Source organism: Oncorhynchus mykiss, chromosome 12 (genome assembly GCF_057628025.1).
Source record: "Oncorhynchus mykiss isolate SJ-2025 chromosome 12, ASM5762802v1, whole genome shotgun sequence".
Lineage (NCBI taxonomy): Eukaryota > Metazoa > Chordata > Actinopteri > Salmoniformes > Salmonidae > Oncorhynchus > Oncorhynchus mykiss.
In genome coordinates, this window is record NC_143033.1 from 74,205,511 (window position 1) to 74,231,262 (window position 25,752).

At 40.5% G+C, this 25,752-nt stretch overlaps 2 protein-coding genes across 2 annotated transcripts; one reads left to right on the forward strand and one right to left on the reverse strand.

Annotated features, from left to right (window-relative positions):
- Positions 1–813: 813 nt before the first annotated feature.
- Positions 814–12,862, forward strand: meioc (meiosis specific with coiled-coil domain). Its single transcript, XM_021624862.3, has 8 exons — positions 814–1,051; positions 1,487–1,606; positions 1,851–2,008; positions 4,043–4,147; positions 4,336–6,157; positions 6,346–6,480; positions 10,438–10,618; positions 11,444–12,862. The coding sequence occupies exons 1-8, from the start codon at positions 1,046–1,048 to the stop codon at positions 11,614–11,616; spliced, it is 2,700 nt and encodes an 899-aa protein (XP_021480537.3). The 5' UTR covers positions 814–1,045; the 3' UTR covers positions 11,617–12,862.
- On the reverse strand, positions 12,849–22,507 carry LOC110538206 (coiled-coil domain-containing protein 43). Its single transcript, XM_021624863.3, has 5 exons — positions 22,301–22,507; positions 14,840–14,930; positions 14,577–14,721; positions 14,334–14,380; positions 12,849–13,897 (listed from the first exon to the last, which is right to left on the reverse strand). The coding sequence occupies exons 1-5, from the start codon at positions 22,472–22,474 to the stop codon at positions 13,710–13,712; spliced, it is 645 nt and encodes a 214-aa protein (XP_021480538.2). The 5' UTR covers positions 22,475–22,507; the 3' UTR covers positions 12,849–13,709.
- Positions 22,508–25,752: the final 3,245 nt, after the last annotated feature.

Sequence of the window (25,752 nt, forward strand, 5' to 3'; positions counted from 1 at the left end):
CTGCTGGACGGAAGCATGGAGAAGAGTCCATGTCTCGGTTGGCTGGGTCTTTCTCAGACACCCCCTGGCATGTACGTCCTGGATGGCTCTGAGCTCACCCCCAGTGATGTGCTGGGCCATCCTCACCACTCTATGTAAGGCAGTGGCGGTTGGTGGCGTTTTAGAGGAGGAAAGGCGTTTTTTTTAATGGACATGGCCTTATTTCTATTACAGTATATTTGATTACTGTCATTCATATTCCATTCACCCAGTTCAATGTAACATCAATATTAATCTATCTATCAAAGCTATCTAGTAGGCCCACGCAAAAAAATATATATAAACATAGCGACATCTTGTGGGTATTGTAGGACAATGCATTTGCAACACTTGTAGCCAAAGATGTCCAGTCTCCAACTACTTATACAAGGGAAGTTTCTTCATATTTGGTTGAATAAATTGAGGTCCTGGACTTGACTAAGCACTATTTTTGCTATGATTTAGTTATTAGTATTAATTGTAACACATGATTGTATACTTTATAAGGATGTAGCCGACCATATGTTTACTTATAATTTTTTTTTGATGAAGATGATTCAAGAAAAGCAATACATGTTCAACAAAAATCCTTCACTTTGCATGAAAAAGCCTCATGATATAGTCCCTCATTGATAGTAAAATAGGATTCCCCCATCTTTTAATTTGATGAAAATGATTGGTTGCTATGCCCTTTATGTGTACAATTCTTATTTGAACCCATTGGGTGAAAAAGCTTCTTATGGACCAATCATCACCTTTGAGACAGTTAGTGATAAAAGAAGAGCATTTTATTCGCGGGGGTTGTTGTGAAGGTCTTGCTCGTGACGCTACTTTACAAAAGCGAGAAGAGCAACTGGCAAGCTCGAGATCAATACTTCTGTAGCTAGCCGCAATGTACTAGTGATTTCTCCTGTCATTGTTTAAAGTCCGTTTGATTTAATTCATTTTTTTGAAAAGTTATACTTTTAAATCGTGAACATTTCAGCTGGGGAAATTCCCTACAGAAACGTTGTTTACAAAATAATTTATGGAGGTAAGTAGCTAGCTAGCTAGCCCAGTTGGCTAACTAAATTTAGTTAGACATAAATCGTGTGACTGAGGGAGACAAGGGACACGAAAGCTAACTTAGGACAAAAGTCAAACCGTCTGTTATTACTGTGTTTTTCAGAATACGTTGTTGATTGAACTCATAAAAGTTGTTTGTTTTGAGTGTTTTGGGTTTAGCTAGCTAGACACCTGCTGAGCATCCTTCTTTCTATCTTTGTAACTAACTTAGCTAGTTAACGTCCGCAAACTTACTGTTGCTAGCTAACGTACAATTAATTACAATTTGACTTGGGCCAAGTTAGCATTGTGCAATACAATATGTTATTACCCTGCTAGCTGTATATCTAATAATCAAGATAGCTAGTCAATGAAACTCTATTGTTCTGTTGAATGTTTGTATGAATATCTTTGTAATGTTTAGTTTAATAATGCAGTGAAGAATAGAATAAGTGCAAGTTCAAGAGGAGTGAGAATGGCGTTTGATCGATTCCAGAGTGCATCATCAGGTTCAGACTCATTCTTTTCCTCAAATAAGCATCAGGTGAGACATTCAAAAGAAGTGTTTTACTTTTCTAGATTGCAGTTCATTACAATGTAGGCTATAGGTGATAAATAATTCAAGTGGTATGTTTATTAATGGTTTATATTAAGTAGCTAGTGTTTTAGGTATGAATTGGTATGAATTGTCTATTGTAGGCAAAACATAATCAGAATGCTATATCTCACCAGTGACTGGCTGACGTTTTCACTAGGGTTCATGAATTTCCTTTTTTATTGTATCACAGACCTGTGGAACTGCGGACAATGAAAGACTCTTGCAGCCGTACATCCCCTTACCCGAATTCTCATTGTTAGAAGAACCTCCCATGTCCTACACACCCTGGTCTGCACAGGATGATCCATACCAACTCATTAATTGCACCCAAAACAATGTTCAAAGCAGGTACCTAAACTAACTACTTGTTTATATCCCTGTTAGTGAGCATTTATCCTTTGAATTTTTCCACATTTTGTTACATTACAGCCTTATTCAAATTGATTGGGAATTTTTTTCCCCTCATCAATCTATTCAAATGCAATTCTCAGAATTGTATACTGACCTGGTCCATACTGTGTTTTGTCATACCAGTATTTAACATTGACAGTCTGAAGAATGTATTGGGAAAAGGAAGACCAAGTCTTAATTTATACTGAACAAAAATATAAAGTAAAGTGTAGGTTCCATGTTTCATGAGCTGAAATAAAAGACCCCAGAAAATGTCCATATGCACAAAAATCTTTTTGGGCACAAATTTGTTTACATCCCTGTTAGTGAGCATTTCTCCTTTGCCAGGAGAAACACAATGCCACAGGTGTCTCAAGTTTTGAGGGAGCGTGCAATTAGCCATGATGACTGCAGGAATGTCCACCCGAGCACCCGTTGCCAGAGAATTTAATGTTCATTTCTCTACCATACGCCATCTCTGTCGTTTTAGAGAATTTGGCAGTACCTCCAACCGGCCTCACAACCGCAGACCACATGTATGGCGTTGTGTGGGCGAGCGGTTTGCTGATGTCAATGTTGTGAACACAGTGCCCCATGGTGGCAGTGGTGGAAAAAGTACCCAATTGTCATACTTTAGTCAAAGTAAAGCTACCTTAATAGAAAATGACTCAAGTAAAAGTGAAAGTCACCCAGTAAAATACTACTTGAGTAAAAGTCTAAAAGTATTTGATTTTAAGTATACTTAAGTATCAAAAGTAAATGTATTTAAGCATCAAAAGTAGAAGTATGAATCATTTCTAATTACTTACATTAAGCAAACCAGTAGGCACAATTTTCGTGTTTTTTATTTATTTACAGATAGCCAGGAGCGCACTCAAACACTCAGACATCATTTACAAACAAAGTATTTGTGTTTAGTGAGTCCGCCAGATCAGAGGTAGTAGGGATGACCAGGGATGTCCTCTTAAGTGTGTGAATTGGACCATGCTCTGTCCTGCTAAGCATTCAAAATGTAACAAGTACTTTTGGGTGTCAGGAAAAATGTATGGAGTAAAAACTACAACATTGTCTTTAGAAATAGTAGTAAAAGTAGTCAAAATATTAATTTTAAAGTACAGATACCCCCCAAAATGACTTAAGTAGTACTTTAAAGTATTTTTACTTAAGGACTTTACACCACTGGGTTATGGTATGGGCAGGCATTAGCTACAGACAAAAAACAAAATTATATTTTATCAATGGCAATTTGAATGCAAAGAGATACCAAGACGAGATCCATTTTCGTGCCATTCATTCACCGCCATCACCTCAGGTTTCAGCATGATAATGCACGGCCCCATATTGCAAGGATCCGTACTCAATTCCTGGAAGCTGGAAATGTCCCAGTTCTTCCATGGCCTGCATATTCACCAGACATGTCACCCATTGAGCATGTTTGGGATGCTCTGGATAAATGTGTATGATAGTGTCTTCCAGTTCCTGCCAATATCCAGAAACTTCGCACAGCCATTGAAGAGTAATTGGACAACATTCCACAGGCCACACTCAACAGCCTGATCAACTCTATGCGAAGGAGATGTGTCGAGCTGCATGAGGCAAATGGTGGTCACACCATATACAGACTGGTTTTCTGATCCACTCCCATCTGTGACTAACAGATGCATATCTGTAATTCCAGTCATGTGAATATTCATAGTTTAGGGTCTAAGGAATTTATTTAAATTGACTGATTTCCTTATATGAACTGTAGCTCAGTAAAATCTTTGAAATTGTTGCATGTTGCGTTTATATTTTTGTTTATTATAATTTTATTGTACTGAAATCATAGAGAACGTTTCATATGTGATTTGAAGACACAAGGTGTTCATGAATACACTGTCCATTTGAAATTAAGTTGAACTTCTAATAACCTCTATATGTCCCACTCCATGTGAAATGTAAATGGTCTTCTTTTTCATGTGTTTTGAAATGCTTATGTTTTAAATCTCCAAGGAATCTCCCAGATGGAAATGACTGTGGAAGTGAAGCTGATCTCTATGGGCTGGTGTCAAATATCTTGGAGGAGGCTGATCAAATGGACAGTTACTATACTGAAGAGTAAGTTATTCATTAGGAGGGTATTTTTTTGTCTTCAGTGATATGAGCTAATTTCTTAGTATTGGGAGACAAATTAATGGGAATTGAAAATGTTAACCGCAATGTTTGCCAGTAATGACTTTGAGACTTTCAATTATGTTTTTAAAAAAAAACGTATTTAGCCTTTAACTTCTCAACTCTCCTTTCAGGACATTATCCCAACTGAAATCTGTCTGGTCTCCCAAGTCAATGAGCGACGATTGCCAGCAGTACTTCCAATCAGAGTCCAAAGTGCAGTCCAACTTTCTGCCGAACCATGTTTACCCTGAGTCTTTCAGCAAAGCACAAGGGCAGCCAATGAACAGAGGTTCCGAAGAGTTCTACCAGCATTTCAACGGCTTTGATACCAGTGACCAGCAGTGGCTCCTCTCTTCCTGCAATGGAGACATGGACACTAGATACTCTCTACAGACCCAAGAGCTGCCGAAGCCGCCGGGGCTTCCACTGCCCAACGTGGGGAACGCCTACCGTTCAAACACGAGGCCGAGTAAACACGAGTACAACACAGCTGAGAAGGTTGGAGGGTTCTGTGGGTCTGGGAACGCTCTTTCTGACCACATGGATGCTTTTGCACCCTCCTTCTGCCCCCAGAGCAAGATTAATAGCCAGTGCTTTGACCACTACTATGAAGAGTTCCCAGGCCAGATCAGCGCCAAGCCCAGAAGGACCAAGCAGTACACCATGCAAGAGGTCAACAAGCTGGCCAGCAACATCCAGACTCTGATGGTGGGTGAGCAGGACAACGCATGTGGTAGGGAGCCCCAGAAACGGCAGAGTGTGCAGATGCAGTATGACAACATCATGGCCGAACAGAGGAACTTCTCCAACACAAGGATGCCTGGGCAAAGCACTCAAGCCATGCAGTTTAAGAAGGAACTAGGAGGGGAGTATGGAGCCATGCAGAGGGAGACGGATGGAGGAATGAAGAGCAAAGAGCTGCTACAGAGTGACTTTGATTCCAAAGACTTATCTGGATTTGGTCCACAACACGTTGAGTATTTCCAAAAAACTAAATCACTCTCAGCGTCTTTCAATCCTACAATTTCTCACCAAAACAAGATGGCTGTCCAGAAAGGAAGCAATCCCCTCTCTACGGGCCTGAGTCTGAACCAGTACCATTATAGCCAGCAGAACCTATTGCAGAACAAACTCAAGCAGCAGCATCAGCAGCCAATGGGAAACTGTTTTTCCTCTCGGCCGTCCAAGATGCTGTCCCACTCTGTGTCTGAGTTTGTACCTCAGCACTCCCACCAGATGCAGAGAGGACCACCACCGTGCATCCAGGACTACAGTCAGGGGGACGGGCCCAGCCTCCACAGCAGCAGGGCAGGACAGAACCAGGTCAGGATGGGCATGGGCGGGCTGAGGAGGGGAGCCAGCGACAGTGACTTTGAGATGCAGCTGGACAAGAGCAGGATGCACATGGCTGGGCTGGTGGCTGATGGCTGCTCCCCGACTCAGTGCTTGGATGGGAAGACAAGGCCCCAGACCAGCACTCACATGACAGGAGATGTGGACAAGAAGCAGGGGCTCCTGCAGAACCCTTACCTCGACCTACTCGGCAGCATGTATGGCTCTCAGAGATTCGGCGGAGGAAACGGCACTGTCAACGCAGGAAAGAACCCAGCCTTTCTGCCTTGCATGTATCAGGCTATGAATGACCCCAGACAGAACTCCTGCCACATGTCTTTGAACTCTGCCAGCTTCAACTCCAGATCCTCCTTCCCCTACGGCGGTTCCATCCCCCCCATGGACCTGTGTGACCTGCTGCCAGACGGGGAGTTTGCAGCTTTCAACCCTTACCTCAATGACATGATGGGCTCCAGTGGAGAGAACCCCTACCCAGGGATGATGGGAGGCCTCCGCTCCCCGAGGATAATGAGGAACCGTGGAGGACCCATGAGCCAGCTCCACTTCCACCTGGAGGAGTGCTATGAGCAGTGGAGAGTCCTGGAGAAGGAGAGAAAGAAGGTGAGCAATAAAAATGAGTGCTTTATTTAGTGGGAATATTTTTGTTTCTTGTGATCATCTTGAAATCCTTATTATTTATCTGATTATGCTGCAATACAATACTTGGTAAGAATGACTCCCAAACTAGGATTAAAATGTATAGTTCGATTGGTTGGCATTAAGTGTTTTTTTTATATTATGTGTTTTAGACCGAGGACGTCCTTACCAAGAGTTATCCTGGAAAGCGGATTTCTGTGGTGACCAGCAGTGCCCTCCCCAAAATCCCACCTAACCCTTCCAGAGTGGACCGTCTCATCGTGGACCAGATCCGAGAACAAGCCAAGGTGAGAAATATTCATTCTTAAAAGTCTAAGCCTGGGGGGGGATTCTAAGCTGACATATGGAATTGTTTTAAGATGGTCATGCTATGGATCATTTAGCTATTTGATTTAGAATTTTAGGACTCCTTTAGGTATCAAAATCTATATTTTTAAAGATTTGATAAAATATTGAATTTGGCCTTTACTACTATAGAAACGCATTGAATAACACATTCATACAGTAAATTCGTAAAGAATTCAGATCCATTGACTTTTTCCACATTTTGTTACATTACAGCCTTATTAAAATTGATTGGGAAAAAAATGTTCCCTCATCAATCTATACACAATACCCCATAATGACAAAGCGGAAGCAGATTTTCAGAAATGTTTGCAAATTTATTAAAAATAAAAAACATGAATACCTTATTTACATAAGTATTCAGACCCTTGTGTCGAGGCACAGATCTGGGGAAGGGTACCAAAACATTTCAGCAGCATTAAAGGTCCCCCAAAACACAGCGGCCTCCATCATTCTTATATGGAAGAAGTTTGGAACTACCAAGACTATTCCTAGAGCTGGCCCCCCGGCCAAACTGAGCAATCGGGGGAGAAGGGCTTGGTCAGGGAGGTAACCAAGAACCCGATGGTCACGCTGACAAAGCTCCAGAGTTCCTCTGTGGAGATGGAAGAACCTTCCAGAAGGACAACCATCTCTGCAGCACTCCAGCAATCAGGCCTTAATGGTAGAGTGGCCAGACGGAAGCCACTCCTCAGTAAAATCCACATGACAGCCCGCTTGGAGTTTGCCTTAAGGCACCTAAAGGACTCTTAGACCATTAGAAACAAGATTCTCTTGCCTAATGAAACCAATATTGAACTCTTTGACCTGAATGCCAAGCGTCACTTCTGGAGGAAATCTGGCACCATCCCTATGGTGATGTATGGTGTTGGCAGTATCACGAATCAAGGTAAGACCCAGATGCAGACTGTCGAAGTAACAATGTTTAATGTTCCAACAGAGGCAAGCAGTAGACAGGTCAAGGCAGGCAAAGGTTGGTAATCCAGAGGGAGGCAGAGGTACAGGTCGGCAGGCAGGGTCAGGGGCAGGCGGGCTTAGAGTCAGGACAGGCAAGGGTCAAAACCGGGAGGACTAGCAAAAAGAGAATAAAAGCAGGAGTACGGGAAAACACGCTGGTTGACATGAAAAACATATAAGACCAACTGGCAACAAACAGACAGAGAATACAAGTATAAATACACAGGGGATAATAGGGAAGCGCGGCGACACCTGGAGGGGGATGGAGACAAACACAAAGACAGGTAAAACAGATCAGGGCGTAAAGGCAGCATCATGCTGTGGGGATGTTTTTCAGCTGTGGGGACTGGTAGACTAGTCAGGATTGAGGGAAAGATGAATGTAGCAAGGTACAGAGAGATCCTTGATAAAAACTTGCTCCAGAGTGCTCAGGACCTCCGACTGGGGCAAAGGTTCACCTTCCAACAGGACAACAACCCTAAGCACACAGCCAAGACAACGCAGGAGTGGCTTCGGGACAAGTCTCTGAATGTCCTTGAGTGGCACGGCCAGAGCCTGGACTTGAATCCGATCGAACATCTCACATCTCTGGAGAGACCTGAAAATAGCTGTGCAGCAACGCTGCCCATCCAACCTGACAGAGCTTGAGATGATCTGCAGAGAAGAACTCCCCAAATACAGGTGTACCAAGCTTGTAGTGTCATACCCAAGAAGACTCAAGGCTGTAATCGCTGCCAAAGGTGCTTCAACAAGGACTGAGTAAAGGGTTTGAATATTTATGTAAATGTTATATTTTAACTTTTTATTTTATTTAGAAATTTGCAAACATTTTAAAAACCTTTTCATGCTTTGGCATTATGGAGTATTGCGTAGATTGATGAGGGGGGGAAAAGCAATTTAATCAATTTTAGAATAAGGCTTTAACAAAGCAAAATGGGGGTCAAGGGGTCTGAATACTTCCCGAATGCACTGTAAATGGCAAAAAATAAATTTTAAGAAACAGGGTTTTGAAGTGTTTGTCCTATATCTAGGAGATATAAGAAAGCTTGGAAAATATATATACAGTTGAAGTCGGAAGTTGACATACATTTAGGTTGGAGTCATTAAAACTAATTTTTCAACCACTCCACAAATTTCTTGTTAACAAACTATAGTTTTGGCAAGTCAGTTAGGACATCTACTTTGTGCATGACACAAGTCATTTTTCCAACAATTGTTTACAGACAGATTGTTTCACTTATAACTTACTATCACAATTCCAGTGGGTCAGATGTTTACATACACCAAGTTGACTGTGCCTTTAAACAGCTTGGAAAATTCCATAAAACTATGTCATGGCTTTAGAAGCTTCTGATAGGCTAATTAACATAATTTGAGTCAATTGGAGGTGTACCTGTGGATGTATTTCAAGGCCTGCCTTCAAACTCAGTGCATCTGGAAGGAGACGCGTTTTGTCTCCTAGAGAAGAACGTACTTTGGTGCAAAAAGTGCAAATCAATCCCAGAACAACAGCAACGGACCTTGTGAAGATGCTGGAGGAAACAGGTCCAAAAGTATCTATAGCCACAGTAAAACGAGTCCTATATCAACATAACCTAAAAGGCCACTCACCAAGGAAGAAGCCACTGCTCCAAATCCGCCATAAAGAAGCCTGACTACGGTATTCAACTGCACATGGGGACAAAGATCGTACTTTTTGGGTAAATGTCCTCTGGTCTGATGAAACAAAAATATAACTGTTTGGCCATAATGACCATCGTTATGTTTGGAGGAAAAAGTGGGAGGCTTGCAAGCCGAAGAACACCATCCCAACCGTGAAGCACGGGGATGGCAGCATCATGTTGTGGGGGTGCTTTGCTGCAGGAGGGACTGGTGCACTTCACAAAATAGATGGCATCATGAAGAGGGAAAATTATGTGGATATATTGAAGCAAAATCTCAAGACATCAGTCAGGAATACTTCCAAAGTTGTGGCAAAATGGCTTAAGGACAACAAAGTCAAGGTATTGGAGTGGCCATCACAAAGCTCTGACCTCAAACCTATCGACAATTTGTAGGCAGAACTGAAAAGGCGTGTGCGAGCAAGGAGGCCTACATTCCGGATTCAGTTGCACCAGCTGTCAGGAGGAATGGTCCAAAATTCACCCAACTTATTGTGGGAAGCTTGTGGAAGGCTACCTGAAACGTTTGACCCAATTTAAACAATCTAACGGCAATGCTACCAAATATTAATTGAGTGTAACTGACCCACTGGGAATGTGATGAAAATTAAATCTGAAATAAATCATTTTCTCTACTTTTATTCAGACATTTCACATTCTTAAAATAAAATGGTGATCCTAACTGACCTAAAAACAGGGAATTTTTACTATGATTAAATGTCAGGAATTGTGAAAAACTGAGTTTAAATGTATTTGGCTAAGGTGTATGTAAACTTCCGACATCAACTGTATATATTTTTAACACATATTTAACCCATTTTTTGGGTAGGCGCAAAACTACCATCATATGTCCATAAATTTTGTATAACCAGTTACCTACAGACGAGTCCCATGACACTTGGGGCCGCATTAGTTTGTAGGCCAAACGCAGATGCCGAAGTGCGACATCGACAGATGTGGTAGAAAGAGACGCACCCAATGCAGACATCTCTAAGTTAAACTGACGGATTTTAATGGAGATTTTTTTTAAATTATGTTACTTAGATTGACGCACCGGTGCATGAATCGACTCTAGGAGGTTAAATGTCCACTTTGGAATTTTAGGATTGGGTGATGGCTAATTCCATACAAATTGGCATGAGTGTTGATAGAAGAGTAGATTAAGACCAATACATGAATAGCAGTTGCTGTAGGCTAGATGAACACCCATCAAGTTCTGCAAGTGTTTCAAAATGCAGTTGAATAATTTTTTATGGAATTTATTTTCCTCTTATATCATAGGTGGTGAGCCTTCTGGGTAAAATGGAGCGTCTGCGTAGCTTCCCCCTCCATGCCAATATTTGTTCAGCGCTGGACAGACACCTCGAGGCTATTTACATTACCCAGGCCAGACGCAAGGAGGAATTTGTCAACACTTCAAACCGTCAGAGACAGGCCAGCACACATTTCAGAGAGGACAGAGGTAACTCAACACTAAGTCATTAATGAGCCGCAGCTAGTTCTAAACAACTAAATCCCCAAGCATTTGTCTGTGCATTGTCTTCTAATTTTGTTTTAGATTTATTCTGGAAATATGGCTGCCATTTTTTATTCTGTTGAGCCTTTTATATTTTATTTCCTTGAAAGAGCAAATAACAGAGCTTGTCTTCTACATTTGCCTTTTCGTGTTTGGGATGAGCAGCATTTGTCAGCTCTGATGATGAGGCCTAAAAACCAGTGGTGGAAAAAATACCCAATTGTCATACTTGAGTAAAAGTAAAGATACCTTAATAGAAAATGACTAAAGTAAAAGTGTAAGTCGCCCAGTAAAATCCTAAAAGTCTAAAAAGTATTTTCTTTTAAATATACATAAGTATCAAAAGGAAAAGGATAAATCCTTTCAAATTCTTTATATTAAGCAAACCAGAAGGCACCATTTTTAAAAAAATAGATAGCCAGGGGCATGCTCCAACACTCAGACTTCATTTACCAAGGAAGCATGTGTTTTCTGCCAGATCAGAGGCAGTAGGGATGACCAGGGATGTTCTCTTGATAAGTGTGAATTAGACAATTGTCCTGTCCTGCTAAGCATTAAAAATGTTACGAGTACTTTTGGGTGTCAGGGAAAATATATGGAGTAAAAAGTACATAATTTTTTTTAGGAATGTAGTGAAGTAAAAGTTGTAAAAAATATAAATAATAAAGTACAGATACCCCAAAAAACTACTTAAGTAGTACATTCAAGTATTACTTTACTTAATTACTTTACACAACTGCTGTCTTATTTTTTTGCCTGTATTCCTGCTAGATATACTGCTACTTGCTACAGCACTGAGGGGTCTGTGTTTGACCACAAGGAAGTCCCGCACTGCCCTGTGGTGTGCCCTACAGATGACCCTACCCAAGTCCAACACGGACAAGCTGGATGAGCAGAGCACCTCTGAGGAGACCAGCCCAGGGAGAACACTTATCCAGTTCTGATGCCACTGAGCCACCCTATGGTTCACATGTGACACTCACTCACGTTCATGCTATAGATGTTGCTGAGAGCAAGACCAGTGAGGAGCATTAGGCCAGATGAAATTTTGATCACATCATTAGACAGAACAAAAGGAATTCTTGTATGTAGGCTCAGTTTGAGCAAATAGAGGAAATTAATTATTTTTGGAGATTATCAGTCTTATTTAAAATCTATCCTAAAGCAGGTGGTTCAGAGCAATGTAATGGGATAACCAGAGGTGCATTTATTTTAAATGGCAGTACAATTCTATTATGCTGTTGAATTGAGAATCCCCAAAATCCCTTCAGCCCCAGTAATTCCCTGCTAACGAGCTTCTATTAGGAACATGAGAGAGAGCAGAGCCTGATCAGATATGTTGGTGGTGATAACTGTAGAATATACAGTATTACATTCATCAGTATTGTCAACTACCTTAGAGCTAGGGTACTTGCAGTCATTGCAAGGAAAATGAGTTTAATTGACCTTAGTGGCCACAAATGTACAATTTGATTGATAGTTGCTCTTGGGCTAGGGGAATTCATAATATGAAATGTGTTAAGGCTTAATTTATCTTCAAAATCACCACATTTTGTGATTAGGGTCATCGAAAATAATGGGAATCTTGGAAAGGCCGAATATTATTTAAAGACACTATTTATAATTATTAAAACATGGCAGTCATTTGAATGTTTTCCTGATTGTTTTACTTATTTATTTGAATGTGATTTGACATTCAGTTCTCTAATATGCTTCTTAACAACCAATAATTGTGGATAAGTGATCATTGCCTCCTCTTAAGTTGAGTGGATATGGCAATGGGAACCACTTTTCTGTCATATTCCATGTTAACATACCAATCAATCGTCAACTTGAAGCATTGCGTTTCCTCGGTTTACCTGAAAAGCAACATAGTCAGTGTATTGTTTTTACTTACTCAGTAGGTTAGAAATTTGGACTGGTCATGCATTGATGTTAATTAAATCTTATGTTATTCTTATTTTGAATTTAGTTCTCTGAATGTTAATCAAGCTGCATTAAAGCTCATTTCAAAACATAAGAATTAAGTTTGATGGACACATACTATCAATGACATAATACACACTCGTAAGACAGGTGGCAAACATGTTCAAACCCCTGTATTTTTAATGTTCCTGTTTGAAATGGTATGTTTCACGATAATCGTTTGTTTTATTAATTCAAAAAACAATAAAGCTCTTTAAAATGGCATTTATTTATTCAAAAAATGTTGAAAATGAACCCCATTGCCATTCTGCAAACATTGTACATGATATAATCGAGGTGTACAGTATCAACCACCACGCTGTTCTGATTCTAATACAAGAGAGTGCATAGACAGTACATGAAGACTGGGGTGACAAACTGAATGTATTTAATATGACAATGCCTTGAGTGAATCCATCTCCAAAGAGGAAAAGCATTTGCAACACATTGGCTCAATCTTTGAGTGAGTTAAGATCCCATAGAGCACTTCCCCTTTATTTTACTACAATATAGTAATTGCAGAACATTTGAATGCCATTTAAAAACATTTATCTTGGAAAATTATTACTTAAACTGGGCAAACATTTTAGAGTGAAGGCTTGCATGCTACATCTATTGAATGACTATTCATTTTCAGAGACAGTCTCCCTATTAGTAGAGGCATATTGAAAAGGAGGCAATGATACAGAAACATCCGCCTCTTTAGTATCAACATGGTAGGATGAAAGATACAGGCAAGAGCTTGTGCAGGTTGATCAGAGCAAGTAGAGATAGACTATTAATGTTGGCTTTTCATAGAGTCACTGATTTACTTTAATCACAGTTGAGAAAGAACACATTGTAGATAGATGGACTGTTTCCCAGTTTTAGATAAAGCTTGATGACTGAAACCAATAGAAAAGTAAAATGGTAATTGGTTAAAACAATGTCCAGACAAGTTCTTGTTACAATGTCATGTTACAATCATAAGGGTGGAAAATAAGGGATAGGTAAAAATAGATGTTGATTTCAGTTTTTTTTATCCAGTAACAAAACATTTAATGTGACAATGTCCCAAGGTGTCATTTGTTTCTCATCTTTTGCGTTCCCCTTTCTGTGTGCGTTTCTTCTCCTTGTCCTTCCTGTCCTGCCTGGCTAGTTTATCCTTCTCACGCTGCATCTTGTCCGTCTCTTTCTTCTTATGCGAGTCTTCCTTAGCCTGGTCCCTCTGCTGTTTCTTCCTGCTCAAAACCTCCTCCACGTTGGTGTTCTTAAACAGGGCTGAGGCGACCAGTAAAGGAGTTTCACAGCAAAACCAACATCCCTATTCCTAAAGCATCTCAGAGTAGGAGTGCAGATCTAGGATCAGGTTTCCCCAAAACATTTAATCAAGATTTAATAGGCAACACGGATCCTGGATCAGCACTCTCATTCCAAGGCACTTTTCATATACAGACCAAAATGTACTATTACCTGGGTTAAGAAGTTGACGGTGCCATAAGTGGTCTTTAAAAATATAGTACTGGTTAAATATTACTTAATGCAGTAAACAATACATTTGCACTCCATTTTAGTCATTTAGCAGACACTTATCCAGAGTGACACAGTTAGTGCATTCATCTTAAGATAGCTAGGTGGGACAACCACATATCACAGTAAGTACATTTTCCCTCAATAGGAGTTATAGGAGGAGTAATGGGAGGCATTGACAGGATACATTTATCACCACTGGGGGGAAAAGCCTGCTCCTCCTCTTCAGCTTCAGTGTTGATGTCAAGGAAACTTGAAAAATAGTGCTCCTCATTGCAGTCACATAAAAATGAACATTTTGGGAAACACTGCTTTCATTATACATTTCAGAAATAAACACTTAAGACATTTAGAGCTGTATAGGTTTAACAAGGGGCAAAGCATAACTGTAGGGGCACACAATAAGTGCAATATATTGAGCCAAGGATATTCTTCATCATCTGTGATATTGGCATATTGAGCCAGGACTGCTTCTTTAGCTTCTTTCCTCTTCCTGGACTCCTGAGATACTTCCTTCTGTTTCACCACAATCTGTGCCTGCTTCTCTATCAGATTGGCAATGGCCAGTACCTCAGCTAAAGACAGAGAGAGAGGGAGGGAGGAAATTCAACAGATAATTCATACAACGGCTGCTCCAGCTATTAGCTCTTGTCTGAAAGTACAGCTAGAATCATTTGTCTTTTATGTTCATACCATCCTCCTTGTTTTTGGTTGCCGACCGGGCACAGCTCTCAGCCCACTGACTAATGATCTCTTTGCAGACATCTTCAAGTTTCTCATCCTCCTGTGCATGGAAGACAGTAGAGAATGGACATGCAATTAGTGAATTTGAACATCACTACTTTGAGACAAATATGGTTAGATGCAGCCCAATATGGCAACTTTAGTATGGACGAGTGGGTGTTTTGAAAGGAGTGGGTGTATGGAAAGTGAATCAGCTAATTGGGCAGATGTTGCCACTCAAGACCATTTTGCGTTGCTGATTGGGCTGCATGACGAGTCGATGAGCCGGTGACCAGTGTACAGGTGTTGTATCGACCAGCCTGCCGACCTAAAGTGCTTCCGACTGGGCAGCTGTATCGCGGTTGTGTCGCCGGTGGTAGCTAACATGAGCATTCCCTCCACTGATTTTATTTCAAGTAAGATAGCAGCCTATACAAAAAAATAGCATTTATTTGAAAATGTTTAGGTCCATTATAATTTATACATAATTTATAGTTATGGATGTTCAAGAGTGGCCAGGAGTGTTTAACCCAAAGTATATATATATATTTTTTTACTCAAACCTCCTGCCAGGCTAGATTGAATGGGCTCCCGGGCCAGATTGGGACAAATGGTCTAACCCAGTGGTTCACAAACTATGGGGGGCGCGAGGGGTCAGCAGTCTGGCGTTCAACATACTCTTGAAAGTTGTAATAGTAGATTGTACAATGTTCCATTTTGAAATTGGGTAGTGCATCATCAGTTTTCCTCTTGTCATATCAGTCATTGCATACATTAGAGAGCTATTTATTACTTGTCAGAAATGTCCAGATCAACTAGCCCAGTGGTTCTCAAACGTTTTATAGTCCCGTACCCCTTCAAACATTCAACTTCCAGCTGCGTACCCCCTCTAGCACCAGGGTCAGCGCACTCTCAAATGTTGTTTTTTGCCATCATTGTGTCATGACGTTGGCCTGGGGGTAGGTTTATGACAGTCATAAATACCTCTTTCCCCCCCCTTTTCCTCTCTCTACCCTACTGATGTGACATTTGTAAATCCCTTGGTTAACATAGAGATTCTGGTAACATCAGAAGGTGGGGGGAAATGAACTATATTCTGGTAATCCAACCAATTGAACATATGCGGTGGTACTTAATGAATATGATGTCAGTTCGGTTGTCTTCTGAGACATTCTCATCAATGACAGGATGACAAACTCTACAGTGAAAAGTCTGCACATTGTAGTTATCGGATTCACATGGAATTGTTCAATTTAAATGTTTGAATATAAAATTATTGGTGAAGAGATTAAATGTAATTTTAGCTTCCAAATGAGAGATTTGGGGGTTTTCATAAGGTTAGGGCTCTGCTCAATCAGTGGCCCACCCCTGTAAAGAGACATGGATTATAAAACTTTTAAAACACACCCTTCTTGCTCCACTATATAAAGCCTTGATGAAAATGTAATCTCCTGTTCCGAGGATGTGAGGACGACGGTCCGATGTCAGAATGGTTCAGATAATAACTACAGAACGAAGCCAACCTCAGCGTGAGCTTTGGTTGCGAATGGTATTAACTTTGAACTCTTATTGACTACAGAAGTGATACCTCCTAGCTGTTGAGTTAGCAACAGCAGCCGTAAACGTGGGCTAGGAAAGAACAAACAGAATCTACCACACAACGACGTTACTACAACGTATCCAATTTACCACGAGAGACATTCTTCAAAGGACTCTGTTGGGCAACACGGCCTTCCATCTACCACCAACCTACCGAGGCGCAGCTCAGAGTAAATAGTATTTAGAATGCATAAGATACTGTATTTACGACAGAGACATCGCTTCTCCCTTTGTTCCTCAGTCTTCCCGCTCTTTCACTCAAACCCAGCCCCTTTTCTTTGTGTAACCAGCTGTCATATCTGTTCCCTCCGCTAAGGACGTTTTCCTTCATTATATAATTTGTAATCAAGGTATGATTCATTCTGTGTATATGTAATTCTGTGTGATTAGTTATGTATTTAGTAAATAAATAAATAAACCCAATTTTGTATTGCTGATTCAACTTGTCAGCCAGGGTTCGTGAAGATAACCAAGAATTTACAACTTTCAGATGAGACTGAAATAAGGTGACGATTAATGTTGACTGCTATTGATGTAAAATATTACTAAGTCTTATAACCTCTTGAAGCTAGGGGGCACTATTTTTATGTTTGGAAAAATAACGTTCCCAAAGTAAACGGACTATTTCTCAGGACCAGATGCTAGAATATGCATATAATTGACAGATTAGGATAGAAAACACTCTAAAGTTTCCAAAACTGTCAAAATATTGTCTGTGAGTATAACAGAACTGCAGGCGAAACCCTGAGAAAAATCTAACCAGGAAGTGGCTTCTAATTTGAAAACGTCATGTTCCATAGCCTCCCATTGCTCCATTTAAAGGGATATCAACCAGATTCCTTTTCCTATCGCTTCCCCAAGGTGTCAACAGTCTTTAGGCATAGTTTCAGGCTTTTATTTTGAAGAATGAGCGTGAACGACCACATTGTGTAAGTGGATAGGTGGGGGCTCTGAGTGAGTTGTGCACAAAAGAGAAAGGCGGCCATTGTTACTCCCGGTCCTAGTGAAAAGCCAACTGTCCCGGTTGATATATTATCGAATAGGTATTTGAAAAACACCCTGAGGATTGATTATAAAAAACATCTGACATGTTTCTGTGGACATTATGGATATGATTTGTAATTTTTGTCTGTGTTGTCGTGACCGCTCTTTCCGGTGGATTCCTGGGCATAACGCACCAAACTAACGGAGGTATTTGGATATAGAAAATATCTTTATGGAACAAAAGGAACATTTGTTGTCTAACTGGGAGTCTTGTGAGTGAAAACATCCGAAGATCAAAGGTAAACGATTAATTTGATTGCTTTTCTGATTTTCGTGACCAAGTTACCTGATGCTAAGTGTACTTATTGTTTTGTCGAGCGTTCGATGAACTTACACAAACGCTTGTATTGCTTTCGCTGTAAAGCATCATTTCAAAATCTGAGACGACAGGTGGATTAACAAAAGGCTAAACTGTGTTTTGCAATATTGCATTTGTGATTTCATGAATATGAATATTTTCTAGTAATATTATTTGACTGTGGCGCTATGCTATTCAGCGTTGCTGATGACAATTATCCCGGATCCGGTATGGGTGGTTCAGAGAGGTTAAGTGACCCCAAACTTTTGAACGGCAGTGTATGTAAGATGGCTAAATAAAAAGCTAAATTATTTATTATTATTATATTATTTGTGCCCTGGTCCAATAAGATCTCTTTGTCACTTCCCACTAGCCGGTTTGTGGCAAACTCACACTCATTCTTATGTTTAACGTGTGTGTGTGTGTGGCAGGCTTACAATTGTCGTGTCTTTGGCTATGCCGGATTAAGTGATATGACATGCTATTCTATAAAATCCTTTCTCTGTAATTAATATTACCTGATCGAGTTAATCATGTAAATTAACTAGAAAGTCGGGGCACCACAAAATAATATTTATAGAGCTTTTATCTTCCGAATAAGAAATGTCCTTGTTTTTGAAAGAAAAGCAAATTTTTTGTCCATTAAAATAACATCCAATTGGTCAGAAATAGTGTAGACATTGTTAATGTTGTAAATGACTATTGTAGCTGGAAACGGCTGATTTGTTATGGAATATCTACAAAGGCTTACAGAGGCCCATTATCAGCAACCATCACTCCTGTGTTCCAATGCCACGTTGTGTTAGCTAACTCAAGTTTATCATTTTAAAAGGATAATTGATTATTAGAAAACCCTTTTGCAATTATGTTAGCACAGCTGAAAACTGTTGTTCTGATTAAAGAAGCAATAAAACTGGCCTTCTTTAGACTATCAGCATTTGTGGGTTTGATTACAGGCTCAAAATTTCCAGACACAAATAACTTTCCTCTGAAACTCGTCAGTCTATTCTTGTTCTGAGATATTAAGGCTATTCCATGCGAGAAATTGCCAAGAAACTGAAGATCTCGTACAACGCTGTGTACTACTCCCTTCACAGAACTGTGCAAACCGACTCTAACCAGAATAGAAAGAGGATAGGGAGGCCCCGGTGCACAACTGAGCAAAAGGACAAGTACATTAGTGTCTAGTTTGAAAAACAGACGCCTCAAAGGTCCTCAACGGGCAGCGTCGTTAAATTGTACCCGCAAAACACCAGCCTCAAGGTCAACAGTGAAAAGGCAACTCCACTCCTCTTTCTGTTCTGGTTAGAGCCAGTTTACGCTGTTCTGAAAGGGAGTAGCACACATCGTTGTACGAGATCTTCAGTTTCTTGGCAATTTCTCGCATGGAATAGCATTCATTTCTCAGAACAAGAATAGACTGATGAGTTTCAGAAGAAAGTTATTTGTGTCTGGACGTTTTGAGTCTGTAATCGAACCCACAAACGCTAATGCTCCAGATACTCAACTAGTGTAAAGAAGGCCAGCTTTATTGCTTCTTTAAAATCAGAACAGTTTTCATAATTGCAAAAGTGTTTTCTAATGATCAATTAACCGTTTAAAATAATCAACTTGGATTACCTAACACAGCGTGCCATTGGAACACAGGAGTGATGGTTGCTGATAACAGGTCTCTATCTACATAGCTGTACATTCCATAAAAAAGCAGCAGTTTCCAGCTACAATAGTCATTTACAACATTAATGTCTACACTGTATTTCTGATCAATTTGATGTTATTTTAATGGACTTTTTTTTTTTTCCTTTCTTTTAAAAGCAAGGACATTTCTAAGTGACCACAAACTTTTGAACAGTAGTGTGTGTGTGTGTGTGTAAATATATACACACACACAAAGTGGAAGTGGGAGGTTTACATACACTTAGGTTGGAGTCATTAAAACTCATTTTTCAACCACTCCACAAATTTCTTGTTAACAAACTATAGTTTTGGCAAGTCAGTTAGGACATCTACTTTGTGCATGACACAAGTCATTTTTCCAACAATTGTTTACAGACAGATTATTTCACTTATAACTCACTATCACAATTCCAGTGGGTCAGAAGTTTACATACACTAAGTTGACTGTGCCTTTAAACAGCTTGGAAAATTCCAGACAATTATGTCATGGCTTTAGGAGCGTCTGATAGGCTAATTGACATAATTTGTGTCAATTGGAGGCATAGCTGTGGATGCATTTCAAGGTCTACCTTCAAACTCAGTGCCTCTTTGCTTGATATCATGGGAAAATCAAAAGAAATCAGCCAAGACCTCAGAAAAAAAGTGTAGACCTCCACAAGTCTGGTTCATCCTTGGGAAAATTTCCAAACTCCTGAAAGGTACCACGTTCATCTGTACAAACAATAGTACGCAAGTATAAACACCATGGCACCACGCAGCTGTCATACCGCTCAGGAAGAAGATGCGTTCTGTCTCCTAGAGATGAACATTATTTGGTGCGAAAAGTGCAAATCAATCCCAGAACAACAGCAAAGGATCTTGTGAAGATGCTGGAGGAAACAGGTACAAAAGTATCTATATCCACAGTAAAACGAGTCCAATGTCGACATAACCCTAAAGGCCACTCACCAAGGAAGAAGCCACTGCTCCAAAACCGCTATAAAAAAGCCAGACTACGGTTTGCAACTGCACATGGGGACAAAGATCGTACTTTTTGAGAAATGTCCTGTGGTCTGATTAAACAAAAATAGAACTGTCGATAATGACCATCGTTATGTTTGGAGGAAAAAGTGGGAGGCTTGCAAGCCGAAGAACACCATCCCAACCGTGAAGCACGGGGGTGGCAGCATCATGTTGTGGGGGTGCTTTTCTGCACAAGGGACTGGTGCACTTCACAAAATAGATGGCATCATGAGGGGGGAAAATGATGTGGCTATATTGAAGCAACATCAATACATCAGTCAGGAATTTAAAGCTTGGTCGCAAATGGGTCTTCCAAATGGACAATGACCCCAAGCATACTTCCAAAGTTGTGGCAAAATGGCTTAAGGACAACGAAGCCAAGGTATTGGAGTGGCCGTCACAAAGCCCTGCCCTCAATCCCATAGAACATTATTGGGCAGAACTGAAAAGGTGTGTGTGAGCAAGGAGGCCTACAAACCTGACTCAGTTACATCAGCTCTGTCAGGAGGAATGGGCCAAAATTCACCCAACTTTTTGTGGGAAGCTTGTGGAAGGCTGCACAAAACGTTTGACCCAAGTTAAACAATTTAAAGGCAATGCTACCAAAACCTAATTGAGTGTATGGAAACTTCTGACCCACTGGGAATGTGATGAAAGAAATAAAAGCTTAAATAACTATACTATTCTGACATTTCACATTCGTATAATAAAGTGGTGATCCTAACTGACCTAAAACCGGAAATGTTTACTAGGATTAAATGTCAGGAATTGTGAAAAACTGAGTTTAAATGTATTTGGCTAAGGTGTATGTAAACTACCAACAACTGTGATATATATTTTTTTACCTTAATCACATTTTTATTTGGCGTATCACTGACGGCATTGTGCGTACACCCCAGTTTGGGAATACCTGTACTAGCCCATGTCAGCTAACGTTTTTGTATTTAGCCAATAAATGTAACGTTTGAGTCACTCAAATATTAAATGAACACACATTAGACATGGCAAAATGTATAGAATTGCAAGACAATGAGCTTTAAAAAGGTCAAATATTCTCTGCACGTCATGACAAAATGTGTAGAATTTATGGAAATAAACATTCAACCTTCCAAATGTTCTCTCAACAAGAGGGGTGAACAGTTTGTGTCATGAACAGTGCTTGTGCCCATAGAAATAGATGTGGCGCTCACGCGCATTCATCCACAATGCTGAAATAGGGCCACTATTCTTTCGAGACTCCCACACGCCACATTGAGCTGCAGTTACCCCTTTCTCCTTTGAGAGCAAGTGGGAAGGACGTCGTGTCAGTGAATCATCAGTTAGTATAATGTGCTATGTCAGGTGTTGCCACATTTTGGAGTAGCCTACTGAGCATGTAGGCTTTCTCCAACCCTGATCTAACAAACTTGATTCAACTGAACCTGACGAGCAGCTGATTAGTGAAAACGAAATCCTGCAAATGGGTTGGTACCCAGTAGCTCTCGAGGCATGGCCACCCTGCTGTATGTCATAACCATATGTTTGTCTGGAGAGTTCCACCGAAGTCTCAACACGGGATAACTGGCTAATAATAGAAAGGGTCTGGACAACTTCAGGTTTGATTCGCCTAACCCCGATCTCCAAATATGGCTAATGGTAGATTGACACGTCGCTAACGTTGTTACCAGTTAGTTATATGGGAACAGATCGATTGTAGTCACTCAGTTGTTAGATAGCGTAGTTAACACCCACTTGTAACCATTGAGCACGATAGCCAGCTATTGACTAACTTACCGCGGCGCAAGCATGGCATGTCTGCCCCCTATATTTACCAGAAATGCAGATAGAATTCCTAGCAGTGCGTCCTCCTTCTCTTCGTCACTCTCCTCCTCTTGAAGTATTCCTAAAATATAAGCTCCATACACCTCCTGGTCCACTTCCAAGGAGTCTAGTCGATCATTCAGCCACTTCTCAAACTCCCCGGCATCTGCCATGGACGCCGCCATCTTGGCCGTTCGGGGTCTTCCACACCCTACGACGATCCGCGTGTATTGCCTGCTAGATAAAACTTTAGCAGAATATGGTTGCTGCCTCGTACACTGTTTTAGTGATTGCCAGGAAATAATTAATAATTTACATTATTGCATTTAAGGAGGGATAATTAATCAACTACATAATCCATTTGAAATGTTATTCATTCGTTCATAGACGTTAGAATTCTTTAAAAAACTTCATGCGAGATTATGTGACCAATTAATACATTTAAATTATATCCGCAAATCAAACGACATAGTTAACACACCCCTATAATAAAATGTTCATGAGATTTTATCATGCTATTCTATGAGATTCGAGAGACTCCCCCGCCCTGACTCAGGTGACGTGGACACAGATGTGGTTCTCTACTTTTCACCACTGGGTGGGAGTATAAGACATAGTCTGATTTTTTAGTCAAGTATATTTTTTCTCCAGTTCTACTGCCTAAAAAAGTTTATATTTGGCTATTTTTTTATATATCTTATCTCACATGCATGACCATCACCTGGATATGCTGAAAGATTGTTGTGCATCTAAATGTATCCCTGACTCTGGACAATGTTTCCTGATCACTAGTTGATGCTTCCAGTCACACTAACTAGTACTATTCTCTGTTGATAGTGAGACAAGTAACGCCCTCCAGCTGTTGAATACATTAAGGAAGGTTTCCAAGGGGATGGTCTCACCCTGCATCCAGAGAGGCCTCACTGTGTTTGGGGTATCAGTTGCCCCGTATCTTCCCTCCCTACCTCCCTGCTTCTCTATAATGATTTCACACGTCGCTGGTCTTGTAATAATGAAGTGTGAAGCTTCTGTGCTGCCATGGGGAAGCTGCCATGTACAACATCCTCATGGCCTATATACATGTAGCCAGATCCTGACATTGATGTGAGCGAAGTTTAAATTAAACATGCAAGGGCCTAGTCCACTCCACACACACACACACACACACATTTTTATTGGAAATTGGGAGTAGCAAGTGTTGTGGTCTGGTTTGGTTTGGAGAGGTCACTGGGGTAGACTGGTTACACAAGTTTGTTGTTGCAACTGTTGTGTTCTATGTGTTCTATAGGTAATACACTTGTGGTTGTTTGTGTGCTGTAACTGAAGACAAGGTCAAGAGAGATTGAGATGCTATGGAACAGTGTATATGTTTGAGAGAAAAGGAGACATGACAACGTGGCTGGCGTCTCATCTGAGCCAGAGAGGCCCAAAGTCAGCCCATGCCGCTCTCCACAGTACCACGTAGCTTAAGGACGGCTGTCCTATTTTTATCGAGGGGCTGTGGATTGATGCGAAGTGACGAGGGCCGCGAGCTGCTGAGTGGGTGGGCACCCACATGCTCGGCTCCACAGGCAATCTCCCTCCACGGACACCCCACACACACACCACACACACGCACAAACACCGACATGCATGCACACAGAGGCAAGCACACACACACACATACGCACTCATGCGAGCACACACTCTCCTATCTTCATCTCTCCCCCCAATGCCATCGGCCTAAAAAAGCCCTATGGTCACAATTTGCAATGTCCTCCCTGTCAACATCTTCTCTGCTCCAGTGTCAATGTATTAGCACAATCCAGCCCCTACTACAGTATTTATCATTTAGATATTATTTTCTTAAGTATGTGTTGCATTTTAAAAACTCTTAGAACAATACCCCAACCTGGTAACACTCGATACGCAGCCAGTCTTACATTCAAAACCTTTCGTTGTGCATTCATTTTGTTTGCAGACGTCTTTCACCATTGATCCAAAATAGAAGTTTACTGTGAAATATAATGAGTACTTTGGTTTAATCATCAAATCACAATTTAGTTATCTTAACAACCAGTTAATCCAATATAATTATTTTTTTGATACGTTTGAAAATTGCTATTTGAATGTAGATGCTACAGTACTGTAAATTACAGTACATTACACTGTTTTCACATTAGGCAATACACTTGCACTACGATTAAAATTGACTGAACATCAAATTTCCATAATTTATATCCCATGTGTGATCAACGGTGTGATCATTAAAGACATCTTTCACAATGTAACAAATTAAATAAATGACATAAACATCATGTTTAACAGGTACTAGTTTGCATCACGTCTGTCTTGAGCATTTGGCCATAGGTTGTCATCGAAATCGCAGTAAATATCCTTATTATTCATGCACGTGGGGAAAAACCTTTCGGTATGGTGAATCCAAGCCTGACATAGGACTGAGTTGATGTTATTTCATGCCTCGCCGATGCCCTGAAGGAGGGTGGTACGCTTATGGGGATAACAATCATACATCTTCCACCTGTATTGTAATCGTGTATTGTACTTTACAGTATTGTATTTTACACATGTATTGTAGTGGTCCTGTATGCGGCTCAGGTCATAAGAGTATGACATTAGCAACACTAGAGTTGTGGGTTCAATTCCCACTGGGGTCACATACCAAAATATGTTGACTGTTGCCACTTTGGATTAAAGTATCTGCTATGTAAATAATAATAGATATAATAATAATTTGGGGGGTGCTGATATTTGTCCTGTTACACAGTCTGTAATGGAAATGTGTTTTTTGCATATCCCAACTCCCCCTGAGATACCCACAGGGAGTGGGGTCACGGCCAGGGTCACCATTGTACATCACTTCTGGAGCAATTAGGGTTAAGTGTGAGCTAGAAACACAAGCATTTTGCTGCACCTGGTGTAATATGCTAATCTGTGCATGCGACCAATACACTTTGATTTGAATACATCAATGTCAGATTTTTTCCAAATTTACTGTGACGTAAAATCATTAGTCATCATAGTACATATCACACTATTTATGTTTTTTTTTTAACTAGGCAAGTCAGTTAAGACTAAATTCTTATTTTCAATGACGGCCTAGGAACAGAACGACAGATTTGTACCTTGTCAGCTCAGGGATATGAACTTGCAACCTTTCAGTTACTAGTCCAATGCTCTAACCACTAGGCTACCATGCCACCTACTTTAGAAACATACATTTCTATTATCTATTGTAGTTCTCAAAATCTGTAGTAGACAAACCAGTATGTATACATGTCAAATCTATAGGTTTAGCAAATGTTTAAGTGATCATCAATTAAGAACAGCCCCCCCCCCCCCCTCCCTTATTTCCTGCAATTCTAATCATTTTGTCATGTGGTGCAGATAACTGATGATGCACTACCCAATTTCGAAATTGCACCTTGTACATTTTACCATTACAACTTTCAGGAGTAAGTTG